Source organism: Staurois parvus, unplaced genomic scaffold (assembly GCF_062004578.1).
Source record: "Staurois parvus isolate SC_StPar_1 unplaced genomic scaffold, SC_StPar_1.0 ptg000136l, whole genome shotgun sequence".
NCBI lineage: Eukaryota > Metazoa > Chordata > Amphibia > Anura > Ranidae > Staurois > Staurois parvus.
Window position 1 is genome coordinate 5,915,001 of NW_028317932.1, and position 23,282 is coordinate 5,938,282.

The 23,282-nt window shown below is 40.7% G+C and overlaps 1 protein-coding gene across 2 annotated transcripts in view; it reads left to right on the plus strand.

Annotated features, from left to right (window-relative positions):
- Positions 1-23,282, plus strand: part of PLCD1 (phospholipase C delta 1) — a 157,579-nt gene that overhangs the window by 90,432 nt on the left and 43,865 nt on the right. For both annotated transcript variants that reach the window (XM_089673149.1, XM_089673148.1), the window contains exon 2: positions 1,049-1,213. In XM_089673149.1, the coding sequence (XP_089529275.1) occupies positions 1,049-1,213 (165 nt within the window). The remainder of the gene's footprint in view (positions 1-1,048; positions 1,214-23,282) is intronic.

Here is a 23,282-nt window from a genome sequence, read left to right on the forward strand (position 1 = left end):
ATTGCATCATTTATTTTAATATACATGTTCGTACGGGAGATGGTGCATGAATGAAAATCTGTGTTTTTACTATGGAAGCCACCCATGATTTTGTTTTTCAATGTAAAGCTTATTCTGCAGAAAAGTGAATTCTTCTTTTGCGGTTTTTCATTTAGGAATCGTCTAACAGTCTGGCATTTTAGGAGTAGCGTATTTGTGAAGAATAAAACTTTAGACTGAGAAATGAATTAATTTGGTGATTGGTGCCTGTAAGGATGACTTCTGCCTTTTCTTAGGTGTATAAAAAATGAGAGCTGGTGTATACATGGGTGATCTGCTTTCCAACACTTGACATGGGGAACACCTCAATGAAACCTTTCATAGCTGGGCTTATGCAAGGTGCTGACTAACACTTGAAAGGGCTACTTCATCCAATTGCATTGCAGCTACTATAGGTGTACAGTCATCTGTATGCTGTATATTTTTTGCTACATGCATGCTTGGCTTTACTTTCTACAACTATATCGGACTCTTCAGCTTGCATCAAACTCAATTATCTGCCTGACCCTCACACACTGGGGTGGATTTACTAAAGGCAAATAGGCTGTGCGCTTTGCAGGTGCTTTTGCTCCAGAGCTTGGTAAATGAGGTCAAGCTTCACTTTCCAATGAATACCCAATTGAATGCAAGGTTAATTAAAAAAACAGCATTTTTACTTGCACGTGATTGGGTGATAGACGTTAGCAGAGCTCCTCATTTACTAAGATCTGGAACAACTGCACTTGCAAAGTGCACAGTCTATTTGCCCTTCGTAATTTACTGTGTCATAATAACATCAAAAGCTGTAGTAGTTTAATTCCTCTTACCAATAAGATGTTGTTGGAGCTGTTATGCATACTCAGAAGCTGTTAGACCATTAGGAATATTACAAGCCCCTACAATTAATTGCAATACCACGTTGTGCATAATCTTGTGGGACCTTTTCTGCCCTGTTGTGAATATTTGGCTTTTAAAATCTGTATTTGGTTCCAATTTTCGGTGTCCGTTAACATTTGCCATGTCTGTACAGGTTTACAAGATGACGAGGATCTGAAGTTTCTTCTGAAGGGAAGTCCACTGTCCAAAGTCAAGTCTGCATCATGGAAAAGGTCAAGGTTTTACAAGCTGCAAGAGGACTGCAAGACTGTATGGCATGATTCTAAAAAGATCTTAAGGTCGCCTGACTCCCAAACATGTGAGTAGATGATCAAGCACTGTTATATTGAATTAAAGATGGACAACCAAAGATGTAAAGTCATGTGACTTTTGCCTCTTTTTCAGGACAATAATAGTTTCTAATTTCCTGATTAGTACAATAATTTGATGTAATCTGAAATATTCTTGTTTTTTCCTTACAGACATTCCCAAATGTTTATTGTGTAACACTAAACCAGATGAGTGATTGCCTGCTAAAATATGGCTTTCAGGATAAAGAGGAGCTTTGCAATATACTGGCAGATGCTCATTGAGTCATTTTATGTATATTAAATCAAAGCTATACCCAAGGCATTTGGGTGGAGGTGGTGTGATCAATGACAAAATATGCCATGCCTCATTTCTGTAATTGGCCAATGTGAGAATGCTGAACTGAGCATTTGCATAGGCACTCTGCTGTTTATGCTTAATACAGTTGGAAATGAATGCAGGCCTTCTTTTCATTTTCCCTCCAGCGATGCAGCCCATCACTGGCCGCTGACATGTTCTCCCTATCTTCTTTGGGTTCTGGTCTTCAGCCAGTTTGATTGGCCAGGTCAAGATGATGACACTCATGTATGTGTAGGTGTCAATTAATTTCAGCTAGTGCTGAAATCGTACGCGGAGTTGTGTGTTCTCATTGTACAGTGCGAACAAGCAGATAAGGATACTTTAATGCAAAAGAGACATAGTACACAATAAAAATCCTGCCTGTTCATAAATGTTAATTAAGTCAAGTTCCCTTTTAAGCTAGCCAGCCAATCACCTGGTAGAATTCCATTTGGAAATGGTAGTTTTATTAGTTTGACAACAATTGTTGAATACAGTGATGAGGAAAATCAAAGGAGGATAGAAGATTTTTTGTGTTTGTCTGATCAAAATTGTGTGTGCGATTCCTGTTTGGAACTACATTCATTTTTGTCCATTCCAAAATTGAATGAATGTTAAAAATTGCAAAATTTTCATGGAAATCAAACAAAGTTTTCTTGGCTTTAATATAAAATCTTTGTACAAAAACACACAGATCCTTAGCTCTGCTCAAGACTGGCCTCTCTTAAATATGGACATCCTGGGTGTTGGCCATTGTAGCCCGCCTCCACTCTCTATTAAGAATATGAAAGAATGTCTGCCATACTCCACTTGGCTCCTCTTGCAGTATTTTTTAATAATCAACGAATTCATTACATACTGTAATATCTCCACCCAAAAATCAACCTCTGCTCATGTGTTTTACCTTGCTTGCTCACAAGGACAGGGGAAGTGGTTTAAAAAATACTGCAAGAGGAGCTAAGTGGAGTGCGAATGACATTCTTTCATTCAGTTTTTGTAGTCACTAATGGTATTATTGAATGCCCTAATGGACAATGTTCAAATGAAATTCTAGCCGTCTATGACCAGAACAATATATATTGAGAGCAATATATATTATAAAATGCATTTTCTGTGCATAGGTGTAAACAAGACCTAAGCATAACCATGGGCTTTACAGCAGAACTAAACCCTTGATACTCAATCTACTTAACAACCCCTGCTACCTGCTGCATACTATCTAAAGGCACATGAGAAAAAACATAACCTTAGAAAATACATTAGCTTTACTAGGTAACCCAGTCTGCTTCCTTCATAACTAAACCCAAAAACAAAAATGTAATGTATTGCAGATTACAGTCTTCACATGTAGTGGCTACATTTTTTCTTTAAAAGGTAAAAACATTTTCAAGAAGTACAGAAAATACCTGTTAACCTCTCCAGAAAAGCAGTGCTTCTCAATTCTTGTGTGCTAACCTGGAAGCAGAAAACAATAATATATTTTTTTCTGTTAACCACTAATTCCCCACCACCTATATAATGAAGATGAACAAACATGTTTGAAGTTCAGCCTGGGTGATAACCATGGCTTCCTCCATAGATACAGTAGAGTGAATGTAGCCACCTGTGGACAGAATGCTTGTGTGATGGGTTTGCATAGCAAGCATTTTGGTATGTATTTGATTCTGGCTATTTGAATCCAAAATGCACATGTAGACCACATGCTGTTTATTATAATTTAATAATCCTATTCCATGTTTAATTTAGGCCTACTGCATATAGCTAAAAAAAAATCTGTGCTTATTCTGAGATTAGTTGTACAAAATATAGTAATATTTGGACAATATTCAAGTAATATTAATCATCTGTTGAAACTGAAATGAGTTTAGTTGTATTTGTAAAATACATTTCTCTTAACACACAGTATGTTATTGGGTGTATAAATCCCTAGCACAGAAATACATATTCAGGATGTGTGTGTTTATTTCACATACTGTACATTAAGTTGACACATACCACAGAAATGTACAGAGTACATGAACAGTCTTGTCCTTAAAAATCAACCCTAGCGTGCAAAACGAAATAAATAAACTTCCTGTTACCTGTAAAAGAAAGTGGTAAATACTGACCTTTCCTGGGGCCCGCAATGCCAAACATTCCTTCATTCACAAGTTCTTGTGCCCCAGGATCTGCTGACAAGCCAACATCCCCTAGGTCTTCTGCATCTTTTCCTGCTTTCTTCCTCTGTCTTCATATCACTACTGTATCCTTCAGCGACAGAGTTCTTTTAAACCTGAACTAAAAAAAATGAAAAAATGGCTACATTCTAGGTTGGGCTTGAAAAATATGGAAGGAGGTCATGCTTAAAGTGATCTGTCACAAACCTGAGCAATGTGAATCATTTATGTGTTAGGAAAAAAATACATATTAAATCAGAAGATACCTTCAGTGAAAACTTCATGCCAAAAGAATAAGTAGATCTGGAAACATATGAAGCTTCAATTGTATATGCAAATCTCAACTTTTCCTTCAAATGCTTGTGGTTGGTTCCACCCCTCACATCTCTTAAATGTCTCTTAAATGGGATTTTAAAGAAGAGTTCCAGGTGTGGCATTTTTTTACCTTGTTACATTGGTCCAGCTTGGACCAATGTAATTATGCATATCCCATACCTGTGGGATCCCCACACCACTATACCAGTGAACTCCACTATCTGCTGAGTTCTGTGACATTACCACCTTGCCTCTCCACCTCATCCAATCAGAGAATGTTTTGCATTCATCAGCTAGTGGAGATCACTGGAATAGTGCCAACTACAGTGATTCCCAGTTTATAGAGCAGGGTCTCCAAACTGCAGCCTGTGGGTTGGATATGGCCCTTTTGCTTGCCTTTTTATTGCAGCATATGGGGAGCTATTCCTCCCACCGACACCAGCAATGGGGTACTATTCCTCCCACTGACACCAGAGATGGGGAAATAATTCTCCTACTGACACCAACAATGGGGCATTATTCTTCTCACTGGGACCAATGATTGGGTACTCTTCCTCCCACTGGCACCAATTTATGTAATTATTTTTTTTAGCCCCTCTAAGCACCAATCATTTTGGCATTGTTTTATTCCCACCAATGCCAGGGCATTTTCAAATTTTTTTTTTTTTTTTTGTTACTTTTTTTGAAAAATGTGAAAATAAAAATAAAAAAATCACAACCTCCAAAAAACTCACCATGCCTCTTACTAAATACCTTGGACTGTCTATTTTCCGAAAATGAGTAAATTGGGGGGTATTTGTACTATCTTGGTGGTTTCAGCCCTAAAGAAATTAGATCGGCCATCAGTACATCAGGATTGATCGATTGTCAGATATATATAACCATGTGGACTCTATAACCTTCCTACAGACTAAATAATATACACTAATTTGGGGTATTTTCACCAAAGAAATGTAACAAATAACATTTATAACATTTCTTCATAGGTTTAGGTCAAAATATAATCTATGTGCAAAATATTATAACAGAAACAAAGAAAAATGCATTTTTATTTTTTTTTGTTTTTTTTCAAAAGTTTTGGGTTTCAAACAAACAATTCTTTTAAACATAAGTAGCGTAAATGATTAAAAACAGTTTATAAAAATCTACAACATGTTTTAAAAGGTAACCTCGGAAGCTGAATCAATAAACAACAATGTACCATTTATGTTCTCAATAATATCAACAACTGGGGGATAGATCTTGATACAATGATGGCGTTATCACATGCATGTTTAACAGATCTTTAGAAATTTGACCTTTTTTTTTGTTTTCGTTAATGATTTTCTAATCGTTTATGGCCAACAGAAGTGGAAAAGCCTGTCCCCTTCCAGCATGGTGTAGAGAGGGGACCCTTGTTCTCTATGTGAAAACAATGGTTCTTCTGCTTCTGACTCGACATGCCCTATGTCAAGTCAGACCTGTAGCTCCGCAATCAAAAAATTATACTTCCTGCTGATTGGAGAGATCTAACTGATTCTGCAGGAGGATGTCAAATATCTGCAGAGAGACCACTGCTTCCACACAGAGAGCAGGTGTCCTTCTCATTCTCACATGTTGGAAAACGATAGGCTTATTTTCTCAGGCTGGAGTTGCTTTCTAAGGCCTCATGTACACGGCTGCTCCTAAATGTGAGTTTAGGAGCTTTTGGCGTTTTTGTTTTTTTTTTCAAAGTCCCTGAACTCAATTTAATAGAAGCCAATGGGGTTGATTTACTAAAGGCAAAGAGGCTGTGCACTCCAAATGCATTTGGAAGTGCACTGAAAGTGCAGTTGCTCTAGATCTGCGGGGAACATGCAAGGAAAAAAAACAAAACGCATTTTTGCTTGCACAGGATTGGATGAAAGAAATCGGCAGAGCTTTGCCTCATGTCAGAGTTTCCCCTTGGATCTAAAGCAACTGCACTTGCGGTGCACAGTATATTTACCTTTTAGTAAATCAATCCCTATGTGTCCATGTACACATAGGCTTTTACCAGATCTGGCCAGTCAAATGAACAAACGTCCCAGTGCTAAATTCGGCTAAAAGCGGTATCAAATTTACACACATTTTTGCCTCGTTTTGCATTTTTCTGTTGCCAGGAGAGCTTAACGTCTAGTGGAGTTCATGTGTACATGAGGCCTAATGAAATCTTTGTATAGATCCACTTGGAATATATTTAAGTGATTTTGTCTAAAATGAGATTCCATCAATTTAATGATCATTGTCTATTTTTCTATAGAAAAGGGGATGAATTCTTTTCTGCATGTGTACGGTTCGTATGTAATGGCCATGTTAAAGAGAAAAGTCTGAGTTCCTGGATGTGTACAGTTTTGATGTTAATGAAAACTCTCGCCTTTGAAGTTTTCAGTGAGAGATTCGGACATCTATGGTCAATCACAATCCATGTTTTAACATTTTTAAGAAAAAAATGGTATTTTTCATATTTGTAGGCTACTGCATAATTAATAATGCGGTTAAATCCTATTTTGGATATTTATATACTGTATAACTCCACTTTAAGCTGTCAGACATCCAGGCCCTACAGTTTGTGTTGGCACAGATAATTTCTGTTATCTGTGGGTGGTGTTCAAGCTTTGAAAGGTTTTATAACAAATTATAAAGCTTTTCCAGTTTGAAGAAAGACATGGATGTCTGCAGCGAGGAGACAAACTGAGTCGCAGCTGATAGCTGAGTGATAGGACAGGTTTCCTGCTATTGTTGAATGTCATGCGTTGTAAACCTGCACTCTTCCATACCCCTGTAGCTCTGTTAATAATCTGTGTCTGTCTCCAAACGTGACCTAATCAATGATTGTATTGGCTGGGAACAACAAGAGCTTTCCTCTGATGGTATTTGATGACCTACTATGGCTGAAAGGCATTGGTAGACAATGAGTAGGTCTATTATCCACTAGAAGGATTTTTGTAATTACTGAGGGAGTTCCAGAAATTAAATGTAGGTTTTCTATTATGCAACCTGATAACTGTTGCTTTCTTTTCTTAGATCCAGTCATATTTCTGTCTAATTAAAAGAAAACAAAATTGAACTATTTTTAACTGGCCATCTTCTATAAGTGGTAGAGATCATCCCCCCCCCCGCAACAGTTCACATTTTTAAGGGTTTATTATATTAGAATATTAAATTACACAATGGCCCAACTCTGAGGCTCACCCTACATATTGCAATCTGACTGTACAGTGCCTGCACAATTAAAGTGATTGTAAATGGAAAATATTGTTTTAATTAACAAGTATGTTTAAGTACCTGTTCTGTGTAATGGCTGCACAGAGCAGCCCTGATCCTCCTCTTCTCTGGTCCTCCACCGGCACTCCTGGCTACTCCAGCTGCTGAGAGTCCCCATAGCAAGCTGCTTGCAATAGGGGCATTCATGCGGGCTTACTCACAAGCCATGCTATGTGTGCCCATTGCCACACATGGCTCGGCCCCGCCTCCTGCTCCCTCCTGGATGTGATTTGACACTGCTGCCTCTGAGCCACTAAGCAGAGAGAGCAGCGATGCTGCTGTCCAGCACAGCACTGGATTGACATCAGGCTCGGCCATAGCATGCATGAAGGCGAAAAAACCTTCTGCCTTAAGAACTACTTTAACTTTAGATCCACAAAATATCAATTTCATATGAGGACCTACCTAACCAATTTCTATACAGTTCTGCAAGTGGAAATTATACAATCAGACTGTGCCCCTTTTTATAGAATGTCTGGCTGCCCTGGGATACATGTATCTCTCTGGGACAAAGCATGAGGTGGGAGCAATAGAGGACATATAACATTTCTGCCAAAGAAATCATCTGTGTCCTTTCTGCTTATTTAATTAAGATTATTATTATACAGGATTTAGAGTATATAGTGTCAACAGTTTTCACAGGGCTTAACAATATAAAGGGAGACTGTACAGTTGCAATACAATTCAAGAGAAGAGTGTCTGTGAAATATAGGATGTGGCCTTCATACCGAAAAGTTTACAAATATTTGTGACCTGAAAAAAAATAATTTCTTTTATAAATGAATGTATAAATCCCATCCAAGAAATAACATCAGAAGTTCAAGTCTCCCTTTCACATAAGAGACCCCTTTACTTCAAAGTCCTTCATCTTTCAATAAAGGTCCCTATCAGAGTCCCCCTCCCCCCCCCCCCCCCCCCCCACACACTTACATCAGAGACCCCATCAGAGTCTCCTCTTACGTCAGAGTAGTCAGTGGGATTTGCAGGGTAGAAGTGGAGTCTGGTGATACGCCACTGACACTAGCTGTGGGCTAGATCAATAAAAGCTCTTATAGGGCTCGATGTGGCCCACAGGCTGTAGTTTGGAGGTCCATTATCTAAAATATAACTAATAATATTACTGTCTGCCTGATGGAAACCATTTTGAGTTCTGTAATTTTTTTGTTTGTAATTCTCTGTTGTGACCTTGTGTTATCAACGCAATAATTATGCTATTGGATTGTAAAATCAACATTCCATAAAAAGTGTATGCTAAAAAAAAAATATGTATCTTTGGGTCACAGTGAGTCTTATCTACAGGATGAAGCTTGAGCAAAAACATTTGACAAACTAAATAAAGAAGGAAGAGAAAACAGGACATAGAGTAAAGTATGTTAACAGCTAGTATCCATGTTGTATCATAAACAAAGCAGTACTCTGAACACCTGTGCATCCCCATGCAGGTAAATATGGCCCTGCACGGGGAATGGATGTAATATCCTCAACAAGGCCTAAAGCGTATATACACTTTTGCAGTACATTCAAACAAGAGGAGGAGCAGAGAAGACAGGATCAAACGGCCTTTTTTCACAATGCAGAGGATTAACCCCTTAGGTTCCACAATGAGTATAACAAGCATGCTTTACTGCATATACAGACTTATTTTACTGTTTTGTAACACTTTAACTGGCTGCATTCGATCGGTGTAGGTTGTACAGCAGTCCTTCTACTGATCGACTTCTGTACAACAGAAAAAACTATAAATGTTGTGCTATGTGCAAAAAAATCAATAAAGTAAATACACATAATAAATGTGAAAACAACCATAAACATAGTGAGTGAACAAATTGGTGTATAAAAGACTGTAAGGTATATAGTCCATATACAGTGCAATAAAGTCCACGTGAATGATGACCTCCACAAATAATTTGTGAGAAGGATTTTTCTTTCCTTGAATAGTGTTGATGATATAAATTCTCTTTCATCCAACTAAGCACCAATCCTGTGCAAACCACCACCATGTGAATAAATGGAAGCCTACCAGATGAGAAGACCCCTTAACTATAGGGGGTCATTATCAGCTTTATGTTGATGAATTATCATCCAGACTTTCATAACCTGTCAGGATTATGTACAACCGCCCTGTTGGATTTTTCCTGCTTGATTAGCACTGCAGGCTATAGTTTACAGCAGGATTCTCCAAACTATGGCCCTCCACATGTTGAACTGCAAGTCCCATGAGGCCTTGCAAGATGCTGACAGCAACAAGCAAGACTTGCAGAGGCATGATGGAACTTGTAGTACTTCAACAGCTGGAGGGCCATAGTTTGGAGACCCCTGGTCTACAGCACCAATTAGTGTATTCTGATGGCAGAGAAGTTTCCTCTCTAAGAATACAATAGCCCAACAAGAGGACTCCCTCATCCACCTTGTGTGGACAGGGAAATCAGGATTTCTTTATGGGCAGCTTTACAGTAAGACTGTTCCAGGCCTGTCCTCCTTAACATACAATGCAAGAAGCTCAACCTGTACACTTTTAACCCTTTGTTAAGAGACTGTTCAAATCTAGTTACAATTGATGATGAATCTGCCTGCACAGTACATGCAGGGTTAATTTTACATTTTACACCTAGCTTAACATACACATTCACATCAGTCCTTGGCCTCAAGGAGATTACAATCTAAGGCCCCATGCAAGCACAGGGAGAGTGAGCAAACTCCATGCTGATAGTGTTCTGCCCGGGATGGAAACTGATGACCCCATTGCTACAAAGGTAGAAGTGACAATCACAGAGACACTTTGCTGCATAAAAAGTCCTTGATTATCGCAAACCATTTATATACAGAATATATATTGCATGCTCTGTTTATTACGGCTTGTGTTGCAGGGAGGCGTAACGAAACATTTGGCTATAATGGATTCTGTATGCTCAAACTCCAATGTATAGGCTAGGGGAAATTGATCTGTGCAATACTATTATTTTTTATTTATTTTTTTCCTTCCACTGACATGCTGGCGTTTACTAAGTCATGTAGAATTGATCACTGTAAGCTATTTATGATTGTGTACTGTGTGTCTAACTTTCCTATCAGCTGTTTGTGCTTTGTAATACTATACAGGAGACAATAGCATTTTTCATGCTCCTCCTTTCCCCTCCCATTGTAATTAAATAGCTGCTGTTTGCCTTTTTAGTAATCCTTGTCAATAAGAGGATGAATAGTCAGACAGGTGACCGCCTTGTTTGTAAGCCGCATCTGCCTTTACATAAGAAGATAACCTGACTTTGTGTCCTGTGAGCTCTTGTGTCATTTACTGAGCCTAAAGAGGGAAACTCCTTTTTTTTGGGCCTTGTCAGTTATGTTTTGTTTTGCAGATCTTTCTCCTGATAGACACCCGAATGCTGTATACTGTCTAAACATTTACCCCACTGTGTATATATTAATTCTTCTTTTTTTTTTTTGCTTTAGGAGGGTGGGGGGTTAGTATGGAGGGTTGAGGTGATGCCTAGTTCATCAAGGTCCACATGAAAAAAGAACTATGGCCAATGCTTTTTTTTGGCCATACTTCTCTTCTGGTTCAGAAAAGTGCACATACTTTTGCTCTCCTGTGACCAAAAATCAGCCTCTGGCAAGCTAAAACCCTCTGTTGGCTGATGTCACAGCCCCTAGAAGGATCCCAATCTAATTGTCGGGATCCACCCAGATGCCTGATCAGCAGCTGGCTCAGTGTCTCAGTGCGCTGCTCCCTCCTCAGCCCGGTGCTCCAATGAGCACTGGAGGAGCAGAGCGGAGAGCACTGACTGACTGACTTTTTATAAGTAGCAATTCATCCCTCACACACCTTAACGCCTCAACCTGAACATGACCCATTTACTTGAATGGGTCATGATCAGCGGGTGGTAGCTCCCACCAAAAGCAACAGGGGGTTAATTCCTGTAGCCCCATGTGTACACCGGCAGCTATTGTCTCTGCAGTTAGAGGGGGTAGGAATTGAGGTGATAAAACAGTGGCTCGACTGCATGGTTATAGCACCCCCAACATCACATGCGAACAAGCCCTAAGGGTGCCACTGCCACTTGCAACTAAGGTCTCATTTACAAGTGTGGCAGGTACTGCTGCTCCTCTGAAAAGCAATCCGGTGAGGAGGAGACAATGTGCCTGGTGATCTTTGACTTCTCCCATGTTTTTCAGGTAGATTTCTACCTCTCTAAAGCTGTCTACCCCTGCATTAGACTGTAAGCGCCTTTTGGGGGGTAGGAATTAAGGAGAACGGGTCTATTTTCTCTCTAAAGCGTTGTGGGAAAAAGTGTTTGAGCCCTAGCTAAGTCAACTAACATAACATATAAGTGCAGTTTAAAACAGGAACGAATTGAGACTATTTGGCTTTATTTGGAGTGATGAAGCTCTGGTCTCAGAATTACTAATGAACCCACTATATTACCAAACCTTGTGGCAGCCTGGCGGCTCCTCTGAAGGTTTCCGGCTAACACTTTGCAGCCAATGATCCAAGTGATTGACTCAAGTCCTAGGTCGGCTTTCTTGTTGAAAGGGGAACTCCTTTGTATAGATTGTGCTGGCTGGCCAAGAATTTTCTGTTACACAATAGAGTAGTAGGAACTTGGTATCTAAGACCTATGCCAACATGTAAATGTGTGGTTAACCTCTACAGTCAGACGATAAAGATATCAGAGAGGAAATTATAATATGCATTATTTCCAGTATCACAGTGCTCTGCGGAGAATACACAGTTTCCAAATGTAGGAGAAAGACTTTTGGTTAATGTTGTTTTTGTTTAACAAAAATAACATGGATAATTTTATAGCATTATTAAATTACATGTATAAAACCATTACTTTGCAAATAAAAAATGAATACAGTGTCCACCCACTATATCCAACACTGATAAGAGAGCCTAACACTGCTTTTGATTGATGGCAGCCTGTGTACCACAAAATTCGCATGAAAAAATCCTTTAAAGAAGACGGTCACAAGAAAAATTGATCGGCAGGGCTGGCAATTTTCCATTGAATGGACAATCTTCATGCATTTTTTTTTTCCATTTTGAAGTGTGTGCAAAATCTAAAATCTATTTTGTGTGACTTTGGCATCTTGCTTCACTGTATATACTTTCATTCCTCTGCTATCTGAATCGGTCACTTCTAGACGTCTACGCCAGCACCAAGCAATGTGGAAGATGACACGACCCCTTCCAGCACACAGAGAAAGATCACCTGCTGAGACTGTGTAGAGGGGGGGGGGTGTCCTTTCCCTACACTCAGGTCTTGGATTACACTCAGCATTACACTGTTTTGCTCTATGCTGTGCAGTGTGTGACATCAGATCCCCACCCGCTGCCTTTGCAAGCTCAGAAACTGTGTGTAAATTCTATGTTTTAGAAGGCTGTAGAGAAGAGAGGGCTACAGATAAACAGGTACAACCGGTATGGGAGGATTTGTATCACCTGAGGCTAGTCACTTAAGTAGTTATATGTAAGAGTTTACAATCACTTTATTTTTTTATTATATTTTCTAACAGGCATCATTACTGTTTAATAAAACAGTCTTTCCTATAAAAGATTGTTATTTAGTCTGTTGAGCAATGCCTTATGACTGCCTGTACATTTTTATTAATACAGGTGTTTATATAGTGCAGAAAATTTATACAGCGCTTTACATACTGCCTCACGGAGTTTACAATCTAGGGTCCCTATCACACACACATACCTACATACATGCATACATACATACTAGGACCAATTTGTACAGGGGCCACTTACCCTACCAGCACATGTTGAATATTAAATATTCATATACAATATTTAACATGTATCTGAATAAAAAGAAATACAGTATGTTTTTCCTTGAAACACACAAATACAAAATCACTACAAATCCTCTTTATTAAAGCAGCTCAGCATTAATCTGTCTAGTTACAGGAAGCTTATGCGGTCACACCCACACCAAATTTAGGAAGTAAACCTACTGGAGATACTGAGCGCCAGTCAATGAAATACTAAACCCAGACTGATTTTAATCACTTTATACTCAACTGATTGGTATCAACTCAGTAGAGCCCTATTAAAGCATTATGATCAAAGTATTACAGTGCAGTTCTACCTGATGTACAAACAATGGAAAAGCCTCAATTTATAGCAGGGATTGCCATTTTCTGTAATGCCCCTTACACTGAGGACTAGACTGTGTATGTAAAAACACATTTTTGATTTTTGGATAGTGGAGAAGGGTTAGACCCTTTGCCAGCTTTTTATTTTGGCTTGTGCACTTGCTGGGGAGATGCACACTATTTTGCCTTTTGAAAGAGGTATTGAAACTTTGAGTTGTCGCTAGAGCAGGAAGTGTGAGAGCATCCTCCATTTGGGACAAATATTCCAAAATCAAGACTTTCAGATTGAAATTCCATTCATCTTATTTGAAATATTTCTCACATTTTCTGTTGAATCTCCAAGACCAGGAGGTGAAGGAAATCTCCCCAGCGAGACACAGACAGCCAGAAGTAACCCAGTAAGGGTTTTAACCCTTCCCTATTCTACCGAGTAAAAAAGGGAGGGGAAAAAAAAGACCAGTTTTGACTTCATACACGTTAGGTGATATTTTGTAGGTGCTCCTTTCGAATTCATTTTATAATCCTATTTTGTAGCTGGACAGATTATTTTTCCTATACCAAAACCTTTTATTGGTGTTTATCGAAAGTTAAATCTATATCTATCTTTACTGCATATACAGTAGATCTATACAATGTAATCAAATATGGTTAAACAAAGATGGGGGAACACATAATAGGTACACCTTGAACACTTGGCTTCAGCAGTTGAGAATGATAATCTAAAGCAGGGGTCTCCAAGCTTGCAAAACTAGGGGCCAGTTTACTGCCTTTCAAACTTTAAGGGAGCCAGACTGTGGCCAATGGGAGCAGGAAATGCCCTGGCATTGGTAGGAGTAAACAGTGCCATAGTCTTGGTGGTCAGTGGGAGTGAAAAAAATACATAATTGGAATAGTGCCCCATCATTGGTGTCAGTGGAAGGAATAGTGCCTTGCATCAGTGAAAGGAATAGTGCCCTAAAGGCAATCAAAGGGCCACATCTGGCCCACAGGCCGCAGTTTGGAGACCCCTGCTGTAAAGCATGTGTCGTCATTAACACAATATAAACTGTTGTGATGCTGCACCCAATGGAAACTTAAATCTAAATTAGCACAAAGCAGCTACTATTTTCATCATGCATAAAAATAAGCCAAAACCAAGCAGCGCCATATATTCAGTATCCTTCATATGCAACATGTGCAAATATGGAAACCAAATATAAGCATTAGGGATTGAATAACGGGCCTCCTCAGGAGCCAGAATATCTTGTGGTGACCCTTTATTAACGACTTCAATTTTTAGATAATTCTGTGATGGTTGATTGGGACAGATTTTATGTGTTGTCATCTGAAAGTAATCTTTCCATTTCATTAATGTAATCAATTTTATTTAATGTTGCTGTACCCCCCTTTATCTGCCAGGTGGATTACTATATCCTTCCTTCCGCTCAGTTTCTTAATACCATTCTCAATATATGATGCATCATAATATCTTTAGCCTTTTGATTCAATCAATACCATATCTCCAAATACTTCCACATAATGGTTAGTTCCCAAAGGAGGTTAAATAAAGATTTATTTGCATCGTTGCCAACATTTCCCAAAAATTTTCAGCAACGCTTTTTTTTTTCTGTGTGTCCAGAAAGGCGGTATGGATGGAGTAACATTTTAATTATGGGCCGGGCATTTAATTGTGGCTGTGGATCAACATTAATTTAAAAAAAAATCATGAAAAATGGGTGTGGGTTAAAGGGGTGTGGTTACATAGTCTGAGATGACTTATAGTGGAGAATGTGGTCATGGTAAATAGGGAGTATACCATAGGTAGGGCACTGTACAGAGGTCAGTAGGATGTGGGGCGGTGTATTTTGGTTTTGTGCTGCCCTAGGCAAGGCTAAAATTGGGTGCCCATCCCCCCATCTAAATTTGTCCCACCCCCTTCTTTAAGATCCACCCCTTCATGTTCCACCTCTGCACCCCCTTCTGAGCACCTGATCCACCTCTGCACTCCCTTCTGAGCACCTGTTACAACAATAACCCCTTCCCATACTACATTCACACATACTACATTCACACCTACTACATATACATGCACTACATACATCCCACCGCCACAGCGCCTTCATTGCTCACACTGCCCTAGGTAAAAGGAGGGGCCGAGCAGATTATCTGTGAGGCTGGCCGCACCCCCTCCCACCCTCTCACGCTGCACAGCCTCACATGGAGTCCTTAATCAGAACGCCTGGACAGAGCTGAGGAGGGAGGAGAGAAGTGATCTGTTCATCTGTTTGGAAGCACAGCAGTGTGTTCCCTTGTGTGCCGGCACTCACCTGAGCAACAATGTTAGGCTACTTGCACACTGGGCATTTTAATAATGCTGGTAACGTTAGCTGTGTAAAGTCACATTAAAAACATGATTTTTTTTTTTTTTTTTTTTTTTTTTTTTTTAGCATTTAGCCACGTTTTTTACACATTTGCGGTTTTTTACGTTTTTTTTTTCGTCACCTTCAAAAAAAATTGGGGGGGGGGGGGGGGGGTAAAAAAAGGTCCAAAAATGCCGGTTTGCCGCGATTTACAGAGTTTTGCCGCATTTTTCAGTATTAGAGCATTTTTACAGCTAAACTCCACTAGAAACCCACTAGTCCTGGGTTTTTTTTTTCCAGCCAAAAAACACCCCAGCCAAAAAAACATTGATTTACAGTTTGTGTGCATGGACACATAGGATAACGTGCTGAGGGGTTTACTGGCTGTAGAAAAAAAAACCAAAACCTCAAAAGCCAAAAACAGCAGCTGTAAAAATGTCAAGTGTGCATGAGGACTAAAAAGTACGCAGAGCAGAATTTCAGCGCCGGCCGCCCGGCACAGGGAACACACTATTCAGGAATATTTCCAATTTTTGGGACAGAGCCCGGGACAAAGACCTGCTGTGACAGGGCTTTAAAATCCGTGACAGTTGCCAACTATAATTTTGTAACGCATTTTTCTGAAACTCCGCTGTCTTGATTTCTTCCTTCTTTCCATTGGATTGTTGGGATAACATTTTTTACTCTTTATTATTCAATTTACAAATGTATTTATGAATATCTATAGACAGTGGGTGTAGAAAAGAATCCCCCCTCCCCTTTAGAATAATCACAATTTATTGCTTTACAACCTGAAATGAAGACACATAGTTTTTTTTTTTATCCAGCTGTATTTACTGCAACTTCTAACATCCAAGTGAAAGATACGACACCAACATGTCTGTTTGAAGCCCAGACTACAGTCACCTGGCCAGGATCTACTGGTAGATCGCAATCTACAGGTTTCTGACCCCTGCTCCTCAATATTGCAATATTCAAATTATAGACCCCTTGTCCTAAAATATTCCTCTTTTTTCTGAATCCTTGTCTAATGTTTATATTGGACTAATTCCCACCTTTTGCTTGTTATTGTAAGACAATGTGTATTTACATGGAGGAGTTGCATTTCACTTCACACAAATCTCCATCCTTACATTATAACGCTAGCCAAACACCGCTAGCTGCTGAACAAAAAACAAATTGGTCAATTCCTCCCATCCAAGCTAAACCGCATGGATAGAGGAATCTACAATGAAGTCTGTCTGATAGGATGCAGTCACTGCTTGGTTGACAGTTTTTCCACTCAGATCCTTTTGTTGAGTCTAATGGCACTGATAGGAACCCCCACAGCTTGATTTTGGCTGGTTCTGCAAGAATTGGCCAAAATTTGAGCCATTTATGGACAGCCTTAGTGCTTTTGTTGTGCAAGGAAACTGGAGTTCCTGGAGCATGGCACAGCAATGAAAAACGAAATACAGATAATGTCCATATTAAGAATGAAACCCAGAACTGCCATGGCAAGGTGCCATTGCTTGGCTGCAAGAAAAAAAAAAAAACACTCTCTATTTGTGACTATATACTAATATATAGTGATTATTACGTTCTCTTCAGCTCTAACGTCTTTTTCAATGTGTGACTGTATGGATTTGGAGTGTAGTCATGCCCCCTGACCACAGGCCACAGACAGACATTTCCAATGGAGATATGAGAACTGGTACAGTTTTGAGCTCCATTTTCTTTTTTTTACCCCTTTCCACTGGCCCTTAGGGTGACTTGATATAGCTGCATCTCCCGAGCTCAGAGGAAGAAGGGATCCCCCTTCAAAACATGTCCGCTTTACCCTGAGAGTTTCCCCTCTCGATGGGATTCGCACGTGTCTCTATATTCCAGTGCTTCGATTTTGGATTTTATATACTGCCACTTTTGTGAGTATATTTCTTCAATAAGTTTACCATTTGCTTACTGAGGTAATGCGCAAGGTTGGTGCGCTTTTGTTTTTGTTCTTTACTACAATCTCCTGTTGCGTGTCAGCAGTCTAACCGCTTTCCATAGTATTACATTCACTGAAGATTATGTGTGGATCTTTGGTAATGTCAAGGGCCACATTTGAGGTCCTTTCTGTCAAGAAAGTTGACCACCGCTGATGTAGACAACCAATCAGGAGCTTGCAGCAGGTAAGACGATGATTATGTGTTAACATAGGCTGAAGGCTAAGCATCCCCCACACCTTATCCACCCTTCAGTTAACTGCTGCATGTACCTACATGTATCTAGACAAGGCAAACAGGAAAAGTTTTTACTATTAACCCTTTGAGGACCATAAGATTACGGAACGCCAAAAGAATCAATTTTTTGTTTTTAAAGTTCGTACACTTCAGTTTCTGTAACGAAGCCATTTCATGAAATAATTGGCAAAAAGCTAGATCCATTTGTTGATAAGAACTAATATTTTGGCTCAAACAAAAAAAAAAACAAAAGTATTTTAAGTTCTTAATCGGATGATACAGGCAGTTAAAAACATGGGACAAATACGTCCCTTGGTCCTCAAAGGGTTAATGTATGCCCCATGAGCTACTACTAGTACAGGCCTACAAGTATCATGTGGTAATTACAGCCCAGACTTTATTACTGACATGGCATTGCGGGACATTTCGTTCCACCACAGTTGGAAAGTGACAGGCTACAAAAGGGTGTGTTTATTGTTCTCTGCAAAAAATCAGACATTTATTGATTTAGCATATTTATGACTGGACTTTGTATTCAGCAGTTAAAAAAATAGATGTATATCTGGAAAAGCACGCTCTGTCGTGCCTCTGTATCTGCTTTCTCATGCAGGCCTGGAGCCAGTTTCTGTACACACCAACCTATCTGGTTTGATCAGATTTTCTAATAAGATCTGTTAGACGTTTGACCTGTATTTCCTACATTTACAGCAGCAATTCCACACAGTTTATTTTTTTATTTTCCAATTAAGTTATTCTGTCTACATTGAAAGTAGTGAACTGCAGTAAGTTAGTTTGCATGTCTGAAGTAGATATAATTATTATTATTATACAGTATTTATATAGCACCAACAGTTTGCTCAGCGTTGTACATTATAATGGGAGACAGTACACGAGACAGCACAGTAACAATACAAAACATGAGGGGTTCGAGTGCCCTGCTCCTTTGAGCTTACAATCTAGGAGGGAGGGGAGTGTGGTACAGGAGGAAATAGCTGTGGAGGATGGAGTGGTGGGAAGAGTGGAGGAGATGGGCAATTAGGTGAGGGCGGGGTAGGCTTCTCTGAAGAGATGGGTTTTCAGGGTGTGCCTAAAGGTGAGGAGGGTAGGTGACAGTCTGATGGATTGGGGTAGTGAGTTCCAGAGGATGGGGAAGCCCTGGAGAAGTCCTGGAGACGGGCATGGGAGGGGGAGACCAGGGAACTAGAGAGTAGGAGGTCTTGTGAGGAGTGGAGAGTACGTTTTGGGTGGTAGATGGATATCAGGTCGGTGATGTAGTTTGGGGCAGTGTTATGAATAGCTTTGTACATCAATGTTAATAATTTGAATTTTATGCGTTGGGCAATCGGCAGCCAGTGGAGGGATTGGTAGAGGGGGGTGGCGGATATGGAGCGGTTAGTAAGGTGGATGAGTCTGGCCGCAAAATTCAGGATAGACTGAAGCGGGGATAGCCTGTGCTGAGGTAGGCGGCGAGGAGGGAGTTACAGTAGTCAAGTCGTGATATAATGAGGGAGTGAATGAGTTGCTTTGTAGTTTCTGGGGTTAGGAGCGTGCGTATTTTGGAGATGTTGCGGAGGTGGAGACTGCATGAATTTGTCAGCGATTGGATCTGGGGCTGGAAAGACAGATTGGAGTCTAGAATGACACCTAGTACTCTGGCTTGCGGGGTGGGGCTGATGGTGGCATTGTTGGTAGTGATGGAGAGGTCGGGGGGCACGCGGGCAGGGGGGAAGACTAGGAGCTCGGTTTTGGCAAGGTTTAATTTGAGGAAGTGAGTGACATCCAGTCTATGTCGTTCAGAAGGCTAGTGATTCGGGTGGAGACTGAGGGGGTGAGGCGGGGGTAGAGATAGATTTGAGTGTCATCGGCATAGAGATGGTAGTTGATGTCGTAGGAGTGTATCAGTTGACCAAGTGAGGAGGTGTAGATGGAGAAGAGAAGAGGCCCGAGGACAGAACCTTGGGGGACCCCAACAGAGAGGGGGAGTGAGGGGGAGGTGGCATCGTTATAGGTAACACTGAAGGAGTGTTGTGATAGGAAGAGAGCCAGGAGAGAGCGGAGTCTCTGAGGCCAAAAGAGTATAGTTTTTTGAGGAGGAGGGGGTGGTCGACCATGTCGAAAGCCGCACAGAGGTCGAGGAGTAGTAGCACTGAGTAGTGGCCATTGGCTTTGGCAGTTAGCAGGTCGTTGGTGAGTTTGAGTAGGGTAGTTTCCATGGAGTGTAGGGGACGGAAGCCAGATTGTAGGGGATCAAGGAGGTTGTTGTCGGTGAGGTGGGAGCTTAGGCGATATAATCTATCTATATGGGTGGAAATTGTTCATTTTACATCAGGACTGACAGCTAACCTCTTGTCTGCATTTCATACCAGATCCTACACACAAGTGACTTTGGAATCATGGAGCTTTTTACTAAATATTTATCTTTTTTTTTTATTTCAGGTACTTGTATAGCGCCGTCAATTTACGCAGTGCTTTATTTATATGTTGTACATTCACATCAGTCCCTAACCGTCAAGGGGTGTACAATCTAAGCTGCCTAACTTGCATTCATACATACACATACTAGGGCCATTGTAGAGAGGATCCAATTAACCTACCAGCATATCTTTGGAGTGTGGGACGAAGCCGGAGTACCCGGAGGAAACCCACGCAGGCACAGGGAGAACATGCAAACTCCAGGCAGGTGGTGCCGTGGTTTGGATTCGAACCAACGACCCTAGTGCTGCCAGGCGGAAGTGCTAACCATTTAGCCACGGTGCTGCCCACCAAATACAGTACATTGTTCAAGAAGAATTCCAGGTATGGCATTTTTACATAGTTAAATTGGGTCCCGCTTCTACCAATGTAACTATGCATATACAATACCTATGAGATAGCTCTAGAAACTGGAAATCACTGTAGTAAACACTGCTACTCAAGTGATCTCCACTAGCTTCTGGGTCCCATGCTGAGCAGCTTTCCTGCTGCATTGTGAACACAGGAGGTCAGCCGCTCAGCTTGGGTGTCATTTAGTGAATGCAAAGTCACAGTGGAGAAGCAGGGTGATGTCATGATCTTCACCTCATCCCATCAGAGAATGCTCTGCATTCAATGAGAAAATAAATGCAAAGCACTCTATGAATGATGCCCATGCTGAGCGGTTGACCTCCTGTGTCTGGGACCCGGACGCTGGTGAAGAACACTGGAGTAGTAGCATCTACTACAGCTTCCACAGAGCTCCCACAGGTATGGTATATGGATAAACATAAAATAAAGTGCAGCGCTAAACATATATAGGTAATGACATGTATTCAATCAGTTCGATCAATAGAAAGTCCTCCTCAATTAGGTGACAGAGATTAGGTGCTCAAGTATGCAGGTGACTTAGGTATTCAGGTGACTTGGTTCAGGTATCCGTGCACGAAAGTGATAAAGCAATGCGCACTCACCAGACCCGCATAAAATATGCGCCTTTGTGTATAAATGATCCAGATGTCATCCGATACTGGGTGGTCCTCCCTCAGCTGTGTATGAGGCTGATGATCCTCTCCACTTAGGGGTCCCACTGGTGTTGGACGTTAAAGGATCTGGTCTGGGTCCCTCCGGTGTATCCAGGAGCAGGTCTGCAAATTAGAGTGCTCCCCCAGGGGGTAACAAAGATACTCCCATAGTGTAGTATTTTGCAATAAAATAAGGTTTTATTGAGGTTGGGTATAAAACGTTGCAGACAGTTATTAGTGCACAACTAACCGTCTGGGATAATAAGATGGCCGCCAGAGCTCCGCGTTGCTCTGACGGCGTGACTTCACGGCATGTTATGGCTCCTCCTTACGCGTGTCGTGCTCCAGCACGTCTTCAGAGGGGGGTTGCCAAACACGCCATGCCGTTCGTCACTCGTATTTAAGCGGAAGTGCGCACATGCGCAATAAAATGTAGCCTGACGGGACATGCAGAACGAACTGCGCATGCACCGGATGACAGTATCGGATGACATCTGGATCATTTATACACAAAGGCGCATATTTTATGCGGGTCTGGTGAGTGCGCATTGCTTTATCACTTTCGTGCACGGATACCTGAACCAAGTCACCTGAATACCTAAGTCACCTGCATACTTGAGCACCTAATCTCTGTCACCTAATTGAGGAGGACTTTCTATTGATCGAACTGATTGAATACATGTCATTACCTATATATGTTTAGCGCTGCACTTTATTTTATGTTTAGTAAGGTCTTCTAGGGGTTATTGGTACCTCATTCGTGCATAGCAGCTTTACAATTGTTTAATACTAAGGCGCTTCTCTCCAGTCACTTTCATGGTATATGGATAGTTACCTTGGTCAAAGCTGGACCATTGTTACTATGTACAAAAATTAGTGGTGCACTGGAATGAAAATTCTGGGTCCGAAACTGAAAATTCAGGATGCACTTGGCCGAAAACCAAAACGGACAGTTTTTCATGTATTTATTTATTTTATTTAAATAAAGTATTACTAAACCCAGGACCCTGCATTCACTATATCTGGTCTCCCACAGTACACAGAACATGGAAATGCAATTATTTTAGTAAATATAAACTGCTAAATACCTTTTCTCATCAGCAGTTAGAGCAGTCTTGTGACTTCAGCTGAGCACTGGTTAAAGCTTGTAGGAGTTTTCTTTCTGCTCTCGGAAGATGACCTCTGGACAGTGCTGATTGGCCCTGTGCTGACCACATGCACTCTCCCAAGAAAAAAAAAACCTCTCTAGCAATACACCCTAAACTGAGCATGTGCAGAAGGGCTATGGGTTCAGTTTGTCTTATCAGTGTTGGCATTTGAACAAGAGGGGGGGGGGGGCAGAGAAGTCAGGATCAAACAGCCTTTTTACACAATGCAGAGGATTAACCCCTTAGGTTCCACAGTGAGTATAACAAGCATGCTTTACTGCATATACAAACTGATTTTACTGTTGTGGGTTTAGTAACACTTTAATGTGGTTGGCAATTTTGCATTGAAGTCACTAGGGGGGGTTTTCCATTGAGGTCAATGTGGACTCGACTCTGCATGAAGACCTATGAGACTCGATTTTGCATGAAGATCTATGAGACTCGATTTTGCATTGAAGTCATTAGAGGGCATTTTTGGATGAATGTCTGATGGGTTGGCAACCTTAAAGACACATGTCCGTTTACACATGCTACTCCATAGAGGATAATGGAGGGTTCCAATCGGGTCCACCTAAAAAAACTGACAGGGGGACCCAATCAGTTCGCCCGTGTGAAAAGGGCATAATAACTTTTTCGATGTTTTATAGGTTTTTATTTATTTTTTTAATATTTTTATAGTTTTCAGCAAGTTGGTCAACTCATGTGCATTATGAGAAAGAGGCGTAAACAACAATTA